General features: G+C 32.5%; 1 protein-coding gene across 1 annotated transcript; it reads right to left on the bottom strand.

Moving 5' to 3' along the window:
* Positions 1–582: 582 nt before the first annotated feature.
* On the bottom strand, positions 583–22,541 carry LOC126847683 (dynein axonemal heavy chain 3-like). Its single transcript, XM_050588060.1, is given in 47 exon segments — positions 583–765; positions 2,679–2,792; positions 3,146–3,362; positions 3,444–3,711; positions 3,714–3,906; positions 3,992–4,151; positions 4,338–4,495; positions 4,556–4,806; positions 4,880–5,087; positions 5,154–5,360; positions 5,444–5,618; positions 5,742–5,878; positions 5,940–6,101; positions 6,230–6,421; positions 6,485–6,721; positions 7,948–8,096; positions 8,210–8,570; positions 8,629–9,097; positions 9,156–9,541; positions 9,613–9,898; positions 9,977–10,117; positions 11,147–11,307; positions 11,387–11,626; positions 11,690–12,331; positions 12,398–12,583; positions 12,715–12,898; positions 12,998–13,236; positions 13,646–13,981; positions 14,038–14,313; positions 14,931–15,091; positions 15,162–15,312; positions 16,206–16,436; positions 16,814–17,015; positions 17,082–17,210; positions 17,277–17,470; positions 18,108–18,276; positions 18,340–18,538; positions 18,670–18,784; positions 18,854–19,057; positions 19,129–19,330; positions 19,402–19,664; positions 20,745–21,122; positions 21,178–21,389; positions 21,446–21,590; positions 21,658–21,796; positions 21,863–22,007; positions 22,376–22,541. Coding segments are annotated over 47 exon segments (10,320 nt in total). The 5' UTR covers positions 22,539–22,541.
* Between the last annotated feature and the right edge of the window lie 865 nt (positions 22,542–23,406).

Below are 23,406 nucleotides of genomic sequence, written 5' to 3'. Positions count from 1 at the left end.
TTCATATTACTTATTGTACAAAATGGTGCAATGTGTACAAGGTGGTGCAATTATAGTATCGTCGTACGTCGTTGGGCAACCATATTATCTTAAATTGGAGTGTATTTTTGACATTACATTACTCGACTGGGCGTTAAATAAATAAATAATAACAACGATGTCGGAGTTAACTTTTGGTCAAGGAAGACATATGTTGTATTTTATAGATGTGGTTGACGCTGAGGTAGTTAGAAAAATTAGAAATTAAGAATTTACGTTGAACACCAAAATATTGACGAATCATAAGACGAAGATGACTTTAGTAATGACCAACAGCTACTTTCAACTTCTGGCAAATTTGAATTCAATTTTCTGAGACTAATACTGATTCCCTTACTAGTTTCATCTATTTAAATTAAAATAGGGACTGTAAATTAAAAAAAACTAAAACGATCAATCTTAGAAAATGTAACAATGTAATATATATATTTTTTTTAGAAATTATTAATAATAATACACTAGAAAATAAACTTATCTCGACATAATGTTATTACGCCAAAATGTGATTATTTTCAAACTAATTGTTTAACAATCTTTTTGTTTCTAATCGTCAAGTTGACATAAACAAGCGGTGCCCCGATTTATCCAGTGGTTTTCATGTTTGTCAGTTTTGAGACCAATAAACATAACAAAATTCGACGAATGTCCCGTAGTCGCTAATACACCACGTCGAGCGCTTGTTTTATAAATGGGACTATCGTACGAAGCCTTTTTTATAAATTGTGACTGAAACACAACAAAATTGCAAATAACGTATTAGTCAAATAGTAATGATGTCTTTAATAAAAATCAATCCATAAGTTTGTTACAATATTTCACGGCTATATCGTTGAACATTTTACCACACAATTATAGGGGAATTACCTTACAAAAAAAAAAAAAAAAAATCGTACAAATCTAGTATTTTAATATTGAAAAACAAAAATTAGTATTTCTGGACACTTCTAAAATCTGTACATCATTAATTGTACAGGCGAATCATTCAACGTTTTTGTTTTTATTTCGTCCGTCTCATAGAAAATAAAACAATGGATAGGACACGCCAATAATAGTTCTGTAAAAGGTTGCCATCATTTTTGAAGAGAGAGAAAGTTATACAGAGCAATTTTATATATATTTTTTTTTTGTTAATATTTTTGTTTTTCTTATTTTACAGTCTTATGAAGTTACTAAATATTTATTATTTTTATTATTTTTAAAAGATCTATTAACCTTTGAAACTAAAATGGGAACGTATATATTTAACTTAATTTTGAAAGTAGAATAATTTAATCGACATTTTGACTTTTTTAACTTAATTTCAATTATTTAAAAAAAAAACAAATATTCTCTTACCCTTAATGATTCACTCTGTATAGATTACAGGGTAAGGGTAAGACACTCATTTTCTCGGAATATATTAATATTTTGAACAATATTATTTCCCAATATTTTTAGTTTCACATAGCACTATATTTTTCAATATTTAGAACATTTTTATCACCAATCCTTATAAGCCAAAAAAGGGAGTTTTAAGTTTTTTTAAAAGGCATTATATGTTTTTAATAACATAAATTTGTAGACAAAAAATGTAAAAATATATTAGTGTTTGAATTTTGAATTTTCATTTATTTGTTATGAATTTATAAAGATTTTATTTTTCTGTATTTCTTAATATTTTCAATCGTTTCTACAAATACGAGTAGTTAAATCGCATAAAAATAATTTGACGTGTTACCGTACTATGTGTCTTAATCAGATATAATAAATAACCACGCGCGTTGTGATATTGTTAGAGTGGTATCGCTAAATTGACAATGCGAACATAAATATGAATTTTATGTGCTACCGGTTTTGGAAAACCGAAGAAATATAATATAATTATTAAGAGGAAATGTAATATCTTTACAAAGTCACAACAAATTAACAGATGGCTGAAAATTGAAAATTCAAACGCTAACATGTATTTATACTTTTTGTCTACAAATTTATATTATTAAAAACATATGTTGCCTTTAAAAAAAACTTAAAACCCCCTTTTTTGGCTTATAAGGATTGGTGATAAACATGTTCTAAATATTGAAAAATATAGTGCTATGTGAAACTAAAAATATTGGGAAATAATATTGTTCAAAATTTTAATGTATTCCGAGAAAATGAGTGTCTTACCTAAAATGAATCAACCTGTATATATGTTTGAAAGGGACAGATGTTGCTGTTAAAAAATTACAAGTTACTAATAAAATAATATTAGGTCTAATGCCTTTTGGGCAATTTTCTTTATAATATCTTCCGTGGATTTTCTTAAACAATGTAGCCCGTAGATTAGTGTATATGGTTGTTACAGGACAAGAAGCAATAAACCAAAACGGGAGAGGAAGACCCTTATATTTTTGTTTACGACTGTCCACCGGAATCCTGCGAGTGTTATACGCTTTTAAAGTTTTGAAAAGGAGTAATAAAATATACTATTTTTTTTTAATTATTATGATGATAAAATGGCTTTTTTCATCCTGGGGAAGTGGGTATGGTTAGTAAGGTTAAAAATGTTATCACTTTATTCTAAGGCGATGAGCTTGATGTCCTACCCATTATTTATTATTTATGGCTTTCTATCTTTCTCAATAATCCAAAATTATTACAACGGTTTATGTACATACCTTGATGCCAGGCTTAAACCAAATAATCGGTACTGTATCGTAAAGAATTTTAGGATAACATTCATTCAACATCATTGATTCTCGGTCCCATCTAGCTCCTTCCAGAAAAAGACCCTAAAAAAGAACACAGTTTTTAACGATTTATGTATACAAAAATTAATTTACATATTTCTTCCATTGGTTTAAACGTATTTCAATGAAGGAAGCAACTGGTTATAATATAGGAAAATTTTCCTTGCGGAACTGAACAAAAATAATTGATAATAATTTTAATAAATATACAACCAACAGAATCCAAACTCAAACTTTGCTTTATGTATCAAAAATTGTGATTTATAAATTTATTAGTAGAAAAAAAATCCGGATAATCAATCAAATGTGCACTTCAATTTGACTGATCTATCCAAATTTCAGTCGCAACACAATAAAAAATATTTATACCGTTTTATTATGAAATCGATTTTTACCCGACAATAAGCTCCCAAGACCGGTTCACTGTGTACGTCATCGTCAGTTTCGTACACGGTAATTTCAAATTCGAATCCAAGTTGGTCGATGGGTATTTTGTGTTTACGTGCAAAATTCTGTAGCACTCCCGATAAAAACGATTGCGTGAAATAAAAACCGGAAAGCCAAAATACAGCTGGCACACCGTTGTCGAGCCAATTTTGGAAAAAATTCAATCTGAAAGAGTCATTTGTAATATTTAGAATACGACAATGCTAATCGGTACTTTCTGCGCAGTCAATCTACCGGTTTATATACCTTTCTAACAAGTCGGTTATATAACCACCCAACGGTTTTAGAGACGGGTATGATTTGGCTAACCAACTGGCTGGAACGCGACCGACAACTAAACTCGTGTAAAGTTCTTCCAAGTCGGCCGACATGACGACAACACCCTTTATGGCTTTTTGGATCTCCACTAATGACTTTTTGATGACGTTCAGCAATTTATTGAAACGTATCAGTTCCTAAATTAAAACGAAGAAGACCATTATCGATGTTTGACAATACTGTGAATGCAGCGTTTCAGCACTTGTCGAATAACAGTGTTCATAGATTGTTCGTATCTCGTCGGATATTTATTAGCGGCCTGGAAAACGTCGAATAGATTTGGAATATTCTGAGCTATTGAGCTGGCTAGTTCGATCATTTTTTTATCAACGTTTGTATCAGTACTACCTCCTCCAATTTGAGATTGTGTTAAAATTGTACCCGTCAACAGCTGTGATTATGAACGAATAATACATAAGCGCAAACATGTATACGATCGTCTCGTTTTTAGTTAATTTAGATATTGAAACACCTACCATGTTTGTTTCTTTGTTATTTTTCGTTATGTTCGCGTTTTCGTGCAATCCAAATACTTCCGGCTGTGGACTCATTGGCAATGATCTTAGATAATTTAAACATCCCTCATAAGTGGTGTCCTTAGGAACGTGGTAAATGCCACTCGGCGAGAATGTATATCTAGTAAAACAAGTAAAATGGGTTGATTTTCTATAATTACTTAATTATAGACACAAAATAATTCTCGTAGTTAAAAGTTTCTGTCTGTGGTTAAAATCGTTAATAATCAATTTATTTGATTTTAACCAAAATAAAACTTTTCTATTGCTGAGCACAATAGGTTGTCAACAAAGCGTTTCTACTCACGATTCTTCTTTAACAACTCTCGTGTTATAAAATATAGACAACAGCGAATTAAGCAACCGTCTATCTTTATCGTCGGTAACACGCCCGCCGTAGTTGCATTCGCCAGTGAGGTACAGGAGGGCCGTAAATGGGATTTCCACATAATCGTTCAAGAACATCTAATAGGGGATCGCAATCATAAGAAACTCATAACCTTGTAAAAACCCGAGTATATATACTTGTAGTTGCATAACGCTAATTCGCAAGTCCGATTCGTTGAACTCGTACGGGATATTCCATCCGAGCGGTCCAAAATTTCTTCGCTCTTGAACTATTCCGTGAAAGAAACAGAGCGAAAATAGCAACGTTCTCCAGTTGGTTAAATTTTTACAGCTCTCATAGAATTCGGGATCGCTTATTGGATCCGAAGTATAAGAACGCAATAAATTCATTTTAAGGCCCTTAGGAGCTTCATTGATCATTTTAATGCCTAAACCAAATCATCGATAGACTTGTCAATAACTTAGCTACCATATTCCGTGTACAGTATAATATGTATTTACCATTTTGTAATATAGTAACTGGAAAATCGTTGGACGGATAACTAGTAAGCCAAAGCCGAAACGCTTCGTGAGTTCTACTGGGTACGATGTCTTCATCACAAATTCTATCGAGTTCTTTCATCCAGCTGACAGCCAAATGACAATTTTGCAACACAACCCATTGGCCGGTCGCTATACCGGTTGTTATCATGTTTTTCGCTATTGGGCCCTGAAATATTATTGTATGGCTACAGTAGAGTCTCATGTATTTAATAAGTAAATAAATAGTGTTTACTTGTCCTTGGCCGAGAGATATGGTCATCAAATCAGTACGACTGATATCATTGTCTTCGGCAAACTTTATTAGACCCGACATGGGATCTGCACCTGCCGATAATACGAATATCAAAGGAGTGCAACAACTCGAGTCTTTATACGAGTCGCCTAAATCAAATGGCGGAGGCTCAATGTACCGTTGTCCCATACTATTGATGACGTATTGCTAAGCATATTTTACACAATTATCGATACAAATAACACAATACCGTCGATAGCTAAAACAATTCATCTATTATTAATAAATACCTGAACGGCAGGAACTACTTTGTCGTATCGTAAGCACTTGATGATTACAAGTTTTTCAAAATCTTCAACATTGCTATACGGTTTTGGTATAGTCGCATCTTGAGGATTGACTAAATTGTACCATATTTTCCATTCTTCTAGTGATGTTTTAATTGAGTTGGACAGCTCACCTAACCTACGCGGATAATGTTATTGTACAAACTACATTGTTTTACTCGGTCTTGTATCTTCTAAGTTTTCTAACCAATAACTTATCATCTATGCTAGTTAAAATAGGTTTTTTTGTTGAAATATTTACTTTGGTAAATGAGATGCTCTCACAATTTCAGCCCATGATTTATCGGACAACCATTCGGGAGCAGGATTCGGATATGGATTTTTCAGACCAACTCCGCCGGTCAAAAAAAATGTCAATATTTCATTATTCAGTTTTCCCTATTACATATAATAACAATATTTTATTGAATTCGCCGTAGTCAACAATGTATGATTTTACTTTCGATTGAAATATTCCAGTAGTTAATACAAATGAAAATATCAGTTTATCTTTTTCGAACAATGATCTGCAAACATTCCTATAGATGCTGTACGTAAAATCATCGTTTAAAATTTGTATTCTTTTATTAACGTCATCAGATTTTTCACTTTTAGTGATAGACTGATAAAAGAAAATAAAACATATAATTATTGTTTGTATCATAGTTGTGTTTAAATTCATATTTTTCTATTATTTGGAAAATTATTGTTTAGTTGGTGATTTTACGTTTTTAAAAATATCAAACGAACTTGGTGATATAAATTAATGAACCACGTCAATGAATATTGGTACATAGGATCGATATTGGCTAAATCCGAAATACAAAAAAATAAAACCGCAGAGTGTGTCGATACTGGAATGTAAACATTTCGAGCCACGTCTATCTCTTGTTCAGTCACTGCAGCAGCTTCTTGTTTTACTTGAATTTCCGCAGATAACGTCTATGTCAACCACATAAAAATTTACCGAAGAATATTAAATATTGATCGACAATAACTAGTTACCTTCGACGACGAAAGAATTTGTATTGCAGATTCGTCTTCCAAAATATTTCCTTCCGACGACGATAAAACGTATAATATTTTGTCTTCGATTTCCTTTAGTAATTTTTTGTTTTGAGCACTTTCAACTATCAGTTCGTTTTTTTTCTCTTCTAACAGAGGTCGCTCCTTGGCCACAACAATTCCGAGTAATTGATCTTGTAGACCTTGATTAGTTATCATAAAATTCAACAGAGTCACCTGTAACGAAACAAAATATTGTGTTTTTCTCAGGGGTTAAGTTTACAAACAAAATTATACTGATACAAACTACTATTTACTATGATTTATAGTTTTTTCATAACCTACCAATTACAGTTATCTACTATAATGAATAACAAATTTAGTAGTTGAACTACTTTTATACCAATTACACATTTTTTTAAAAACCGAACCACTTAAGGCCAAAATAAATTAAAAATGTTTGATTTAATTTTTTTGTTATTAAGGACCTATAAAGAATGTATGATGAAAATAACAAACATTTGTTAAATATAGTGGCACACAAGTTAAGTGATTTCACGTGGATTGACCCAAAATTAAATTGAACAAACAGTCCAAGTCCAGTATCGAGTTCAGCAAAATTAAATGTTTAAAATTGATCTAATTTAGTTTTTATTCAAAACATAATGTAAAGTTTTGCGAGTACAGAAAAATATTGTCATCAATATTTTTCTATTGGTTTGGTCTTTCTGGTACTTTGGTTTATTCTTAAAATTGTTTTCAAAAATGTAAAAAACGTACAAAATAATTGAGAATTTCATATTGCTAAAAAAATAATAAATAAATGCGACATGACTTCCGAGACTAATTTAGAATTTAGCAAAGAAAATTGTTTTAAGAATTAGAAATCGCATAAAATAGTGTTTATTCACAACTTAAGTAACGATTTTAAAAATCAACTAAACATCCCAAGAAATATAATTTCACATAAGATTTTGGAGAATAAAACAATCATAATTTTGGCCATGTTCAAAAGTTGTATAGTGTATAATACATAGTATATTGTGTAGTATTATAATTTAATTTAAATAGAGATATCAGTCTCATCCTTTTTATATATTTAAGAAATTTCAGCCCTGTTATAGGTAAGAGGTATAAAATATTTTAGGTATTATAATATATTTGTTATTTATATTATTTAAATCACAACTAATGATTGATAATTAATTAAATCATCAATAGTATATGCAGTCTTTATATTAAAAAAAGACATTTTTAATTGAAAATTTAATTTACAAATTAAACTTAGAATGGTAATTTTTATTCAATAATAGTAGTTCAGTTACGTAATTAAATTTAAAAAATGCAATGACTGTCCAATCCTTGATATGCTATCTACACACTTGAAATCAAGAATGTTACTGAGTAAAAATTTCTGACGTCAAAACCCATATAACAAACAAATAGAAAAAAAAATGATTTACTTTGACTGAAATTTCCGGCAAGTAATGTGGATTTCGGAGTCGAGTAGTGATGTAAAACCTGAACGAACTATTGTACTGCAATAAGTTTTCACCGAGCTTCAAGTATTGCACCCCTCCTTGAGTGTACACGTTTCTTAACAGCACAGGATCTATACGACAAACAGTAACGCATTTTCTTGGAGATTTTCAATGGGTAAAAGGTATATAATAAACATATTCTATATGCAAAAAAATTGTATAAAATCCTATTTTATGTAACTACCGAAAGTGGCGTCGATATGTTCCAATATGTTTTCCAACAACACCGGTAAACCGCGTTCGATAGCCAATTGCAAAATAGTCATGTAATTTGAACTCGATAATTTGATAACGTATAAATTATTTTCTTTTTCCATATTTTTTATCCACTTGTTCGCTTGGCCCTGTGGATCGATCATCAGAGGCCAACGCGTAGCGTTGTACAATATGATGCCGTTCTCGACAGAAAAGTTATCAGCTGGTAAACCGAATAGGTTCCAAGATCGTATGAGTACTGGTACGCCCAATGTGAACACCAATGAAAATTGCTTTGAACACGGAATATTTTCGTTCAAACACGTAATGTTCCAACCTTGAATAATGCTCTGTAAAAATAAAAATACATTTACTGATTCCCAGTTGGAATTTAGACAAAACGCTTACATTCCTATAGTCTACTGTGAATGCTCCAAGATATGCGACCACACCCGATGATATTAAAACATCACCAATTGCATTGTCTAAGGTTGACTGTAATTCTCTGGCGGTCTGACTCCATCGACTTTTCTCACCGCTAAGTCCACTGATCAGCTGTTCTGCTCTACTGAGTTTTTGAGAACATAAATCTATATCGTTTTCTAGTTCCTTCTTTTCTTGAGTCTTTGCGGCGAGTTCGTCTCTCAACACTTGCAGTTTGCCAACCACAGCAGCCAGTTCTGCTCTTTTTTCGTTGAGCATTTCTATTTGCATGGCATAGTCGGTTTCTGCTTGCTGTAGTTTTTCCTTTTTCGGTCCGACCACTTTTATAACTTTATCATAAACGTCCAACGCTCTGACCCATTTACATAGACCTTCACACGCGGTTGAAACAGATTTAATACTGATCGGGTTGAAATCGGGATCTTTGATGTACCTACAAATAATATAATAGTTATACAGTTAACAATAGAATAAGAACCAAAAAACTGTACTTTTCTCTAATGCGTTTCATGATCACAGGATCAATGTTGTCTTTATCGTATGTTTTCAAACTTTCTAAAAATTTCGTGTCAGAAATAAGTTTTTGCGAAGGTCCCCAATAATCTTCAATCATTTTTCCGGAACCACTTGGGTCCGGTTTTCGTTCCGACTTAATACCCTTCATGACACAGACGGCTTCCAAAACCAGTTTCACCCCGTAAGGAGGATTTTTCATCGATTTTACTAATGTTATATCAGCTGGTTTTAGAGTATCTAACGCCGAAACGGCAGCTTCAAGTGCCGGTATGGCTTCGGCCAAATCACTTTCACAATCGTCTTTAATTGCCTGCGATGCTGCCGCAGCTTCGTTTGCAAGAGCTTCGTCGGCTCCGACAAGCTAACGAAATAATTTAGGCCTCTTTAGCCATCTATATTTTAACACATTAGGATAAATATAATTTAATTTACCTCTTTTTTTGCTTCAACTTTAACTGTGTCTTGTTCAATTTTTTTTAAAAGTGCTTCAGTCGCTATTGACGTTTCTTCTAACTTAGGCTTCAAGGCTGTTAATTGATCTTGCATTATGGAAACTTGTCCAGCTGCAAAATCTAATTTGTCCAAGCCTGTCAAGTATCTTTGTTTTAATGTAGTTATTTCATCCACTTTCTTCGTATGTAAATTTTGGAATGTTCTAATCAACTCAAGATACGACGTTGGTGTGACATAGTTATGTCTCTTTAGGTTATTAAAGAACCTTAGAAAGTAGTTCGGGTATACCATTATAAACATTTGTTGCAAACGAAACGCAATTAATAAAACAACCGTTCAATACCTAGTAGAAGCATCTGTAACTGTTGTATGAAACTCTTTACATATTACCACACACGAATCAGCGATGGCTTCAGGTATATCCATCGTTTGTATAAAATATTGAGCAACTTTTTCAAGAGCGTCCTCAGGCCACACAGTAAACCTATAACAGCCGAATCTTTATCAAATGAAAGAAAAACCACTAATCGATCTGACGATTAATAAAAACAGAAAGAGAGAGAGACTTGCTCAAATTTTTTTAAAGACTAACTATATTACACAGCTATTAATAGTAAATTTGTTAGCTTCGATGCGAATCGTATCATTATATTTACAAAGGTGTGTATTTTTTTTTTTTTTTGGACCTACGGTACATTTTTGACATTTCTTTGTGTAGTAACTAGTAACTCTATAAATCAGAAGTCGTACCTGAAAGTTACTTTAGTGGGACAAAACATTTTTTACTCCTCCCCTTTTAAACCGAAAATAACATCCAAGAATTAACATATTTTTCAACTTGAAATTACAATATAACTTTTATAAAAAATAGTCAAATTAATTCCAAATTTGTGTGGAATATTCTATAAAAATGGTACTACTGATAATCATTGACAAACCAAAAAAATATCATAAACCCTTTCCTCTAGAAGGGATAGAAATTAGAGCAAACGTAGATCTAGAATTCTGTTCTCAAAAATCTGCAGTCCTTTTTTTTTATTAATACCCTCTCCCCCAAAAAAATGAAAATTTACCCTTTGACGAGGTCAATTTTCAGGTTGCTATGTGTGAGTGAAGCAACAGTCATTAGGTTATGAAAATATGTTCATTATATTGTAAATTACGATGTATAGGTTACTATAACAATTCATTTTTACAGAAAGACAATAAACTAATCGTATCCACCCTAATACTAAAAATTAATTTTTAAGCACATATTGTGATTAGGTATAATGCTTTTATCGAAATTTTAATTTTTATCTGTGAATACTGAACCTCCCTACTTTATAACTGTGCTAGTTAATAATGTAATTGGTTTGGACTTACTGGTTCGAACCTACTATCCACAGATTCGTATCGAAGCATAACCAAAAGTGATTTTATTACTTGCAGTTATAATAATTACTGTAGACATGTAACCTCCCTGATCCCACACTATACAGGCTTTTTTATAACTAGAATTTTTATAAATTACCAATCAATTGTACAACAGTTAATAAGTGAAGGAAACATTCTCAAACGATTTCTAAACGTATCTCCAATTGGTGACATCGCCAGAGAAATATGAAGATTTGACTTGACTCTTTCTATGAAAAAGTTGTAGAGAGCGAGTGGAGTAGTTTCAATCGTTTTACCCTGAAGATGAAACATTTGCAAAAATGTGTTCAAGTTACCTTATATCGAATTTAGTACAGTTGACAGTTCGGTAACTCACTAGACTTTGAGCAATATTTGACACCTTATCCAGAATATCAACTCTTTCATCGGACTGATATAAATTCGGTATATCGCCAGTGTTTAAAAGCATGCTGATGTCTTCCACGAAACTCTCGTCAGCTATTTGATTATCAGACAGTAAAAACGTCACAGGTCTTCCTTTACATCCTGCATCCCTTAAAAGCTTTTTAATATCGTCATTCCATTCGTTTTTACCATAGTTTCGCACAATTTCTACCTAGTTTTAACAATTCAAATTTACTTTATTCATAAACTTTGTTAACGTTTCGAGTTTACGTACTTGAAATAGGTCGAAATCGGCCATAAAAGTTGCTAGTTTTGTAGCCGACTGTCTTCCGCTGCCGCCTATGCCGACCAACAGCACGTGCCCGTTATCTTGTTGAAGTACTCTACTCACTCGGGAAATGTGCTCAATAGCGAACTTGAACATAACTAAAGCCATCGGACTTTTCGAAACCGTATTATATTCTCTCAGATAAAATTCCATGTGCTGCAGTAATAGTTTTTCACTGTGCACTTCGTCGTAAATTTTCTTATCCGTATCGGGGTCCATATAATTTCCGTAAAAAAGATTTCGCAAGTGGTCGGCGTTCAAAGACATTTCTTCGGCAGGCATTAAATCACTGAGATACATATCAATTGGTTGTCTCAGGCAATTGTATGATGCGGTTTTCATGACTTCGAACAACATTAAACGGTCGTCATCGTCCACTAGGCGATCTCCGAACACTCGCCACGTCTCATGAACCCAAAGACGGAAAAATTTTTCCAACGTTTTGCACCGAGATGCGGGCAACAGTAATATTCCTTTCACAACCCTGGCAAAGTCTCGAAGATTAAAAGTGTAATGAGATTTCGCAGGAGTTGGTAAAAACGTAGAAACGGCTTCTTTGTACACGTGCAACGTAGCTTCAATAGCGTTCTTAACAATAAAGATAATATGTAAAACATACAATACTATTTTAAATAGTAAAACTATATCTTTTACTTTTGCCTGCAGCATAATAGCTTCAGCAAATCCTTTGCTGACGTGCCAGTCGATTATCTGAGTAAAAATTTTCGACATGGTTTCCTGACTAAACGAGTTTATACCGATAACGCTTAAGTGTCTGGTGAATCTTGTAGTGATATCGTTGGATCCGCCGCCGGGAGGTTGGAGAGCACCTATAAATATCTACGGCATTTAAAAAACAACATTAAAAGTATTTATAGTTAAATAAATACGTGAATATATATTATAATTAATTACTAATTACATTTAAGAATATATTATAAGAAAAATTTGACATATAGCTCACAACATACCATATCGAATATGTCGATTCTAGACATTTCCTGAAGATCGTACCAATGTGCATGGTCAATCCATTGCCTTAATAACTCTATCGGAGGTTGAGCTCCATATTTTTCTAGTATGGGCATGCTTAAATCGTCTATGAACAGCATGCATTTTTTACCAACCGGTGGTCCATATATTCCTCTTCTCCGCCTTTGCATGTAAAAGAGCAAGCAATGTAATTACGAATATAAATATAATGTTCAAATTATTCAAATACAGTATTTTTTTTAAACGTGTAAAACGACATACTTGTCTAATTTCGAAATTATTATATTTTGTACTGTATTAGCAGTTGTACGAGCGGAAAAGTTAAGTACGTTGACCAAATATTTTTCTTTTGCCAAATGCATTAAATAGTCCAACACTATAACAGACTTTCCTGTGCCGGTCGGGCCAACAAACAGTATAGGGATTTCATATTTCAATAACAAGTTAAGAAAATATTGTTGCTTGACCGTTTCATCTGTTCCAATGATAAGTTCGTTTATCTGCATAAAAACAAAGGGCTGACTTAACAAAAAAAATAATCAAATCAAATAGTTAACTTTTTTTAAGTTAACACTTTTTCATCGTAACAGACAAGCTGTGTAATTTTCAAAAAGATCGAGGGGGGTTGGTTCAAACGTTCATTTATATTTGGCGTTTTGGCTCATATATATGCAAGCACAAATTATTACATGACTTATTAGTGTCCCAAAAACATTTTTAAAAATAATAAAGAATATGTATAAATGAGGAAAAAATAATGTTAAGAGTGTGTGTGATGAAACAAGTTAGAGAGATTCTTGTAGAGAGATTTAGAAGTAGATGAAACCTAACCTAACCGAAGGAGAAATATGATAGATAAAGATGGATAAAATAACTCATTTAACCCTGATCCAAAAACTGTAGATTTACTTTTGCGTTCGAAGGAATCCTCTTTAGGTCTATTCGTTCAGACCAAAGCATCCAAGTACCATTGTTTTTTTTATCATAAATATAATCATAAACCGTGCCCGTGTCAGGAAAAAGGTGATTTTTTGTGAGCTTGAACGACTGCGGTTTTGGATATTGTTCGTTATTGCCGAGAATTAGTTTTCGAAAGAACGAATCAAATTTATTTCGGCTTTCATCTTTAATTGTTGCACCCACACTCCAAATGATACAAAATATCGTGACACACATCAACCAGACTGACGCGAATCCGACGCCTGTTTCTTCTTTTAACAACGAGTTCAATAGCCTCGTAAAAGACTGCAAAAAAAATTATGTTAAAGATTTTGCGGACTAAAAAAATTATTATTTCCCACATTAAACGTATGATTTTCCGAAGTGGATAAAAATAAGTTGCAGGATCTGAATACAAAATCTAAAACTGCCGGGATTAGCCATTCGATGACGTCGTCCATCATGACTTGTTGGTCGGGCAGAAGTTTGGTCATTAGCAGCTCTCTGTATGAGTACCAAAACGAGAGCCAGCCAAGTGATTTTGGCTCAAAGTAAATCATTCCACAACGAGACACTGTGGCAGGAGAGGCTTGCTCCAAGTTAGCCGGTTCAAAAGTCATTGTCATTTTACTGCTCATCTACACAAGTCATAATAATATTCAGAAGTAGAAAGGTACTTCGCTGAGTAAACAACAAAGATTGTTCTAAATTGTCACCATAAGTAAACTTTTATCATGTAAGCTGGAAGGTGAGCTGCAGTGACCAGAATGACGGAAATATATTTCTCTATTACCTATTTTTCATATATTGCAATACATGTACGTGGATTATTATATTATCATGTTTATATTTAGATGGTTTTCTAGCACATAAATTATGCGTTATAATGGGGTGCATTATTTAGTAGTAAATCAAAACATTTATTTTTATTTATTTACATTTATTAATGTATATTATTAGTTAGTAGTTATTATACAATGAATCCCTTTTTTGCAGAAAAAGTTATGTAAATCTTATTTATAGGTGTTTACAAACTACATAGCATATAGGTACAATGTACATATTATCAAATATAATTTTTTTGATTTAATCTATTGATTTTTTTTACTGATAAGTATTATGCTATGCAGTGCTTAACCAATTTGATAAAACATAATTATTTTGATTTTATGCGGTCCACTTTCGCTCGCATGAATTAAAGCTTTATAAACCTTTACTCTTTAGATTGACAGAATGGTGCACATTGCATACGCACTTGAATAATTTCTCCGGACATTAAACAAAGTTTTTTATTATCATCCAACACAGTGTTCATGTTTTCTATCCAAACTGCATCGACAGGTCCATCGAATACAATCCACTTACGGTCTTGAGTAGCACTCTTGGCGAATTCTCGGAATACAATTGCTAAAACTCCTAAATAAGTGCATATGAATTTATCCCATCTACTGAAAAACGCTTTATCAGATGCTATGTTCAATCGTACCATCGTGCCATTCGTGTGATAACGAATCAAATTGTCCATACAGCTGACCCATAGTTATAGCTTTTGGGTTAATTATTTTGTAAGCAGTTTTGAATTCTTTCATAAGAGCTCTTCGATTCATCTGCAAATCACCCAATGACTCTGCTAACACCTATGATAGATTAATATTATATTCAAATTAATATACATTACTAGTAATATTATTACTATACAAGTTTCTATTTATAGTTTTTAAATAACTGTTAAAAACCTTTTAATTATTTAGAGCTAGAGCTTTAAAAAAATATTGTTTCTCCCTTAAAGGAAAAACTGGATTATGAGTGTATCTTATGACACCTTCAAATATGTTTCAATGTTCATTTTCCTTCACTCTCTATATCTACAGTTTTATTTCTTCTCTCCCCTCTATTCATCTCCTCCTCTCCCTGTCGTCTATCTACAATTAATGATCTACAGACAATTAAAGAGTTTAAAGATAAGAGATCAGCGATAAGATTGGAAATAAGTGATGATTTTTAAGAAATGAGATTAGTAATGGAAGTACCAAAAGTCCCGGGGTCCTATATTTCTATATAAAGATATATCCATGTTCTTATATACTTCTGTCAGCTGAAGTAGTAGTATTAGTCTACTGATACATTGTTTTTAAATTTAGGTCTATGCCTGCTGTCTCAACAAATACTAGGCCACAGCGCACTGCACACACTAAACGTTATTTATATTGATATTGTGTTTAATTTTTAAATTTGACAATGTTTATTATTACTTTTATGCTTTTATATTACCTATTTAATAATATAATAATTATATATAGTTATATAATTATTATAATTATATATAGTTTAATAATTGCATAGCAATCTGGAAGTCTGCCTGACTTACTTCGCTAGATATGTTAAAAGAATCGGTCATTTTTTTCTAACAAAAAATGATTTTTTTTTATAATAATATGGGCTTCCACACGAGTTCCTTGGTGAGGCCAAGTATTCTGTTATTACTTATATTAATTATAAATAGAAAATAATAAAAATATATATTAAAAACCTGATAAGCACACGTCTTTCCGGAAAGTGGTTCACCAACTATCATCATGCCATGTCGCACTAGTACCATTTCGTAAATTTGTATTATTTTACCCAAATACCATTCGGTGCATTGTAAGTTTCTTTTTTCCAAATTTATTTTTATTTTATCGATAAGCTCATCTCGTTCTGGTACCAAAAACTGAACTCCAGGGAACAAATCACCGTAAATCCCAATAAATAGCGGCATGTCCTAAAATATGTTCAGATAAAAAAAACCTGTTAAGGAACTACGAAATTCGGATATTATCCATAAACCAGAGATCTTAGCAATATTATTTGTTTCAAATATAACCAAAAATAGGTAAAAAAAAGTATAATATAAATTACTATATCTGGAATACCGTTCAAGTACAAAGTGAGTTTGCGTTTCAAAGTTCATTAGTTTAAAATTATTCTTACTAAATTAATTATTTAATCAGCATAACAATTATTATAACTTTATGTAATTGTTATGATTATTCAATAATTAAACATAAAATAAAATATCCAATTATTAGGTACCAAACATTGATTATCTCTCATAACGTAAATTAAATTGACCCAATACCATTCCTAGTGTATAAATACCTCTAATAAAAATTTCGGCATATTAACGTCGTATATAGCCCTTAACACTATTTGTGCTTCGTTTTTATCAGGATATTTTAGTTTTAGATTTCCAATAGACGTTAAAACCGATATCACTGCTCGCATTCCATAATCGTAATGCGACTGAGATGACAACTGTTCCGAACATAACTTGTAAGTGTCAACTATTTTTTCAGCCAAACTATAATAACAGTTTTACATAGGCATGGTGTCATTTGTCTTATTTATTAAAATACTACTAATATACCTTCGGGCATCACTGAAGCCCATCGAGTACAACTTTATTTCTCCGATCATTGCATAATCAGGTACCATCATAGCTACAGTGCGGAATAAAACCTTTAGGTTATCTGGAAGTTCTTGTCTTCCAGCATATCTATTTGAAAAAAATATTGGTACAAGCATTGTCTCTTCGTAACACATTAACATATTTTATATTTACCCAGGATTCATTGTAATGAAAACGGCACAAGTCGGATTCAAAGTTAGTTCTGTACCTTCGAACATGAATTTTTCAGCTCCTGCTCTCACCGCCATCTGTATAGTGAGTACTTGTTGAGCAATAACAGACAATACTTCCAACTCGATTCTATTAAATTCGTCAAAACAAGCCCATGCTCCAGACTGAGCTAATCCCTAGTGTTCACAGACAATAGAGAACACAACTTAATGACGTTTACACAAGGTCATTTTAAAAAAAAACTACGAGTGGTTTAGCTTTAAATGGTATCAATAATTATATAAATATATAAGTTCTTTTCTTAAAATACAATAAAAAAATAATAGTGAATCACTTCAAAATTAATTAGAACTTAAGATTATTGGAATCAAAAACAATTGACAACGAGCATACAGCAATGTTAGAAAAAGAAAAGATTTACCGGTGCAATGAACTTAAAAGAATTAAATGTGCCGTGCGATTTTTATCTAAACACAATTGGGATTTGGAAAAAGAGATTGACAACAAAAAATGATCTGATACCATTAACATTATTATTAGTAGTACTAGAGTATTATATCTATGTCTGACACGAATTTGACGAGAAAGTGTGATAATTAGTTAACAGTTAAAAAATTAACTATCAGAGAGCTAGTTTTATTGAAGATCGCCTAAGGTTAACCTTATTAATCACTGTAACTAGAAATGTTAAAAGTCAACTTAATCTTGGAAACAAACATGTTCTTATACGGGTTTTCTAAACACCTTAATTGGTACACGGTGTTTTGTGACATTAAACAAATCATTGTACAAAGTTAATTTTAAATTTCGTACCATGAAAAATTTTCCCATATATTGGTAGTCCAATCCGTCTGAGCAATTAAAAACAATACACTGCTTAGCAATCGCTTTGGCTAAGTCTTTTGTAGTTTCGGTCTTTCCTGTACCGGCTGGTCCTTCGGGCGCACCACCGAGATTTAATTTTAATGCGCCCATTAATGTTCTAATACAGAAAAAGATAACAACTAAATCAAAAGACCAAGTATTATGAATTTCTAATGCCGACCTATAGCAACGATCGGTCAAAGGTGTTATAACCAATCTAGGAGAGTTTCCCAAGTATTCACAACCGTAATCGAGTATTGTGTTTATCATCGAAACAGTTGTTCTCGAGTCTTTGTTGTAATACCGTAATTGGCAAATCCAATTGAAATCACGAATATTGCTCACTTTCAGATTAATTAAACTCTTGACTACATCTCGAGCTTTGTAACATAAATTAAAAAACATGATTTTTTTGTTTTAAGAAGCTTCAATTATCTCCGACCGAAAGTAAAATATTAAATAGGTAGTAATGTCGTCGAATCATACAGTTGATACATGTAAATATCATTACCGTGAACATCAATAACAATCAACGCGCACACGGTTTGTCTTTCTCCTTTGCTAAGTTCTCCACGCACTAATCGCACCATATCTTCAATTTGTTGATTGCTTTCATCATAGTACATCTACGTTTGGCCAAACAAATAATAATTAAGTAATTAATATAGGGTCGTTATTTTATGTTTCATAGCTACGGGTAATAGTCTTCGTCCAATAGCGTTTTCGACTTCTGCCGTCCAATTTATAGTCGCTGCACATAAAACTACCATTCCAGGCCACAACAATACCCATTTATCACGTACAGTAAGCTGGTATTCCGAGGTCGCGTCGTTTATTATTTCATTTATCGATTGAATCATAAATATTTCTACTTGTATTAACCATTTTTCCACTAGTCCCTTTTAAAACCACCCATTGAGTAAAACATAACTATACAACTCAATTACTTTAGCCCAGGTTAAATGAATACCTTTGCCTCTGCCGGATAAATAGTTCCATTAAATTTAACGATTTCACCTTCGTCTGATATCATTCCGACTACCTCAACACTCTTTGTGAAATCTAGTTTAGCAATACCTTCGAAGCATTTTTTTAAATGTGGCTGGACTCGCAAAGGATCCTTTGTTTCCGATAATATTTCAAGTAGCTCGTCGTTTGACAAGAAGAAAAACCTACAAATGACCAATATTTTCGCATTGGTAAATTACTGAACAAACTTATGACGATTTCAACGTATGCATACCTCGGAAAGAAAAGGCGTTTCTTTTCCAAATATTCGTTTAATCCTTTTTGTATTTGTTCGAACATTATGCTACAATTTTTAAGCAACAGCAACATGTTGGGATATTCTGTTGCTTCGAGTACTTGACGGTTACTAACTGTATTTATCATGATTTGACGCCATATGGCATCTACGGCTCTGAAATTTCGCGCTTCTTCCGGCATTTGACGGTTAATGTCTTCTGAACTAAATATCGGACCCAAATACATCCAAATCCGTTGCACCTATGAACAAATATTATTTTCTAGGGGTCCTAAATTAATCATAACTATTTGACTCTAGTATAAGCAGACTTCGTTCCGGAATAAGTAAAAGATATTTGTTCTAGAACTCATAATAATCATTCGTTTCTTAAAGTACCTATTTTTCCTGAAGCTAATCAAATTTATTCATTCTGAAGATTTTTTTTCTGAAGCAAAAAAAAATGTTCAATATTAATTGTGGAACGTGAGAAAAAGAGAGCGAGACAAAGATCTAATTTTATTGAAGCGATTTACCCGTTGGGTAACAAACTGTTTAATAGTTTGTTTATTACACCTTCCTTTAGTCAAAACAAAAAGTATGTTAACCTTTGTAACGAAAGAAACCAATGTTTTATTTTATCTAGAACAGAAAAACCAGCACAGTGGGGTGGGGAAGGTCTTAAGGAATTATTACTACTAAAACTATTTGATCACTTTCAAATAAACATTTCGATGTGATACTCTAGGTAATTTAATATATGGTTCCAGGGCAATTCTCATTTCGAATGGAAATTTAAACTAATTTTCATATTTCCGTGATTTTTTTTTCTACTCAATTAAAATTAAGCGACAATAAAAAAAAAATAGTTTTAACCACAAAAAAACAAATGTCATACTGTGTATCGAAGGTCTAAATGTCAACTTTCTAAAAAATAAATACTAAAACCTGTTGTAATTTGAAATCAAAAAACATTTTTTTTTTTTTAGGGATTTTCATGATATTAAAGGAGAGCGATAAACTTTTTTAACTTTTGGGCTTTCAGGCGCGATTTCCAGTTGGTGGTTAAAAAGTTAACACAAAAAAATATAAAAATCAAATCAATAACTTCTCGGCTATGCATCGAAGCTAAAATATCAAGAAACGGGAACGAATAATTCTTATTAGCTCTAGAACATATACTCGAGGAACTAATACCATAAGGAACGAATACATTGTATATGCTTCGAAGCAAGTTAAAAGTATACAAGATAAAAGAAAATAACCTCTCTACAAGCGATTAGATACTGTTTTATAAATTACCCACAAACAGTTGTGAAAAAATAACCCACGATCACACTTACCGATATCCAAAGTTCTAAAATTTGTTGCATTACGACTAGTTTTTTTTCCCAACGATCCATCTCGGCTTCGAACGGTTTTATGTAAATGGAGCCGTGCATAGTCTGCGCTTTAAGTATATGATCGTCCAGCATTACTTGTATGTCATCTAAGCCCGTCAATATGCTGACACCGGTGTCTCGATACGGAGTGCATTCGAATTCGATATTCAACCATTCTTCTTTCATTTTACGGAGATTATGCTCAAGTGCATATTCTCTAGACGCAGTTGTACTGATTTCTTCCAGCCTCTCGATGTGATTTAACAAACCTATTTTGATCATATCTGCCAACGTGGACGTTTCGTTTGGATGCAAATCCACGCCGACACATTTACTTATCTAAACGTAAAATGTCGACGAGTTGAAAATATCAAGCTAGTTATATTGTAATTACTTCTTTCCAGTGTCGTTCGTGCATTCCAGGATTGCAAATCGTTTCTAGTACGGGTAAGTATTGCTTAAAGTCGTCCACTTGACCGCGTACGATTTCGGCCACTCTTTTTGACCCCGGATAATCTTGCAAGGTTCTTGCTAGTTTATAAAGATTTTTCCACATGTTATCGACCGTATCTTTTACTTCTATCGCGTTCAGATGTAGAAATGGCCCTGTTACGAAGGAATTCACGCTATTAATTAATTTATAACAGATTGAAAATGTTTACCATTTAACCATATTTCATGAAAATTGTGAAAATCACGAACAATATTCCATAACCGCTCAAACGGTTCTGTGGCAGCTACCATTGACTGGAGCCGTGTGTAAGCCGTTACTTCAATTTCAAGCAACCGCTCAGTATTATTTATGTTCTAGAGTTAAAAAACAATACTAGTTTGGTAGGCGACTGAAATTTGAACCGCTGTGTTTATGATTTACCTTAGCGGTAAGTACATCTTCTTTTAAACAACTCGTCAGCAGTTCCACATCTTCAGATGCAATTACAATTTCATCATCTGTTAAAATCGGCGGATCTTTTCGTTTTAGATTCTCCAACAATTTCAGGTGGTTTTTCAGACTACGCAGAATATTAGAGTCTTGTTAAAACCAGTTTGTTTTTCAAATAAATGTTTTAATGTTATACTCTATTTCAAATTCCGCTTTTTTAGTTTTTAATTGTCCTTCGACTACACCTTTCTTTTGAATTACTCGGCTCGTTGCCAAATCCAGGAATTGGTCAATTTCTTGAGGCCACCGATATACCCTCGATGCCAAATTGATATCGTCATCTATTCAAAAAGTTATAGTTTTTAGTAAAAAAAAACTTATCTCATTCTCTGGTTCACGGAAAACACTGAATCATGGATATGTTTTCAGCCTTACGCTAGGCGTTCCGATGTTTATGAGATTATGTTAATTTGCACATTAAATGTCATAAGCATTGAACCTTAGTACTATTAGTGAATCATCTTTTAATGTAAGATTCTATAGAATTTAGACTGCAGTACTTGTCTGTCCGTCCCCATCTCTACCCCCCATTACCCATCAAAAATCGTGACGAGAGCCTTTGACGCAAAATATCTACGCAAATTTTAGTATGATGCCAGCGGTAAAACATACATATCCATATAAATAGTATGAGGACGCATAAGATTACCAATAAATTCAGTGTAGTCAAAAAGAAACATTATATATTCTCCGACCGTTTGTAACTGCGCTTTGATTTTAAACAACGTGTTATCCCGACATTCGGTAACATAGTTATTTAACTCAACTAAATCCTCAATAGTATCCGGCATTTCTGAAGCCTTGGATGCCATTTTTTCGAACGCAACACTTATTCTGAAAGTAATGTTTAAAACTTGATATTTGCGTTAATTATTAGTTATTAATTTAAATAAAATTATTTTTTACTCAGATATATTCGTCTGAGTTAGATTCCTATAATAGTCGATAATTCTATTTTTGAAAACGTCAATGTTATTTTTTATGTTTGTATTCACTTTGGATACGTCCAGCAACATCAAGTTTAACTCAGCTAGATCACGCATTTTAGAAAAGTCATCTTTTATAGCTGCATACTTAATTACCCATTCGTTAAAGTCCTAAATTAGGAATTTATGTGAAATAGCGACTGATTATATGTTATATAGCTGCAGTGGTATATGCTATTTTTCTTTTAGATTAACTTTTAATAAAAATAAATAATTTGCAACTACAAACGTTTAATAAAGGAAATGGTTCGGACGAAAAAAAATTATCCAATAATTCGGCCTCGGTGCCATCCAATAAATACGAGTAAGGTTGATAGTAAGTAATGTATTTTTCTGGCCCTGGAAAATTGTTTTCTAATATTTTTTTAATTTCCAATAGCATAACTTGTACTTCTTCTTCCGACTCATACACGTTTTTTAGAACCATTGTAGAATCACCTTTGAACTCTAAACACACATTCTTAGAGTTTTAACTAACAAGTAAAATTCATATTACCTTTTATTAAAAACTGTTCTATTCTTGGCATGTCTTTAACGGTTTTAATAATTTCTCTTGGGATCGACAACAATAGATCCAAGCAAGCATCACGAGACGGTTCAAATATTATTTTACTTGAATTTTGATCAGGTATTGCTTTTAAAATAAAAAAAGTCCAATTGACAAACAAACTGTCTTTGTATTCTGTATTCAGAT

The sequence above is a fragment of the Adelges cooleyi genome, unplaced genomic scaffold, assembly GCF_023614345.1.
Source record: "Adelges cooleyi isolate 19-005CV unplaced genomic scaffold, UGA_ACOO_1.1 ACOO_flye_CR_arks_rails_tigmint_CR_PRNA_117, whole genome shotgun sequence".
Classification (NCBI taxonomy): Eukaryota; Metazoa; Arthropoda; class Insecta; order Hemiptera; family Adelgidae; genus Adelges; species Adelges cooleyi.
The sequence above is the reverse complement of the archived record's forward strand: the minus strand, read 5'-3'. Positions and strand labels throughout refer to the sequence as shown.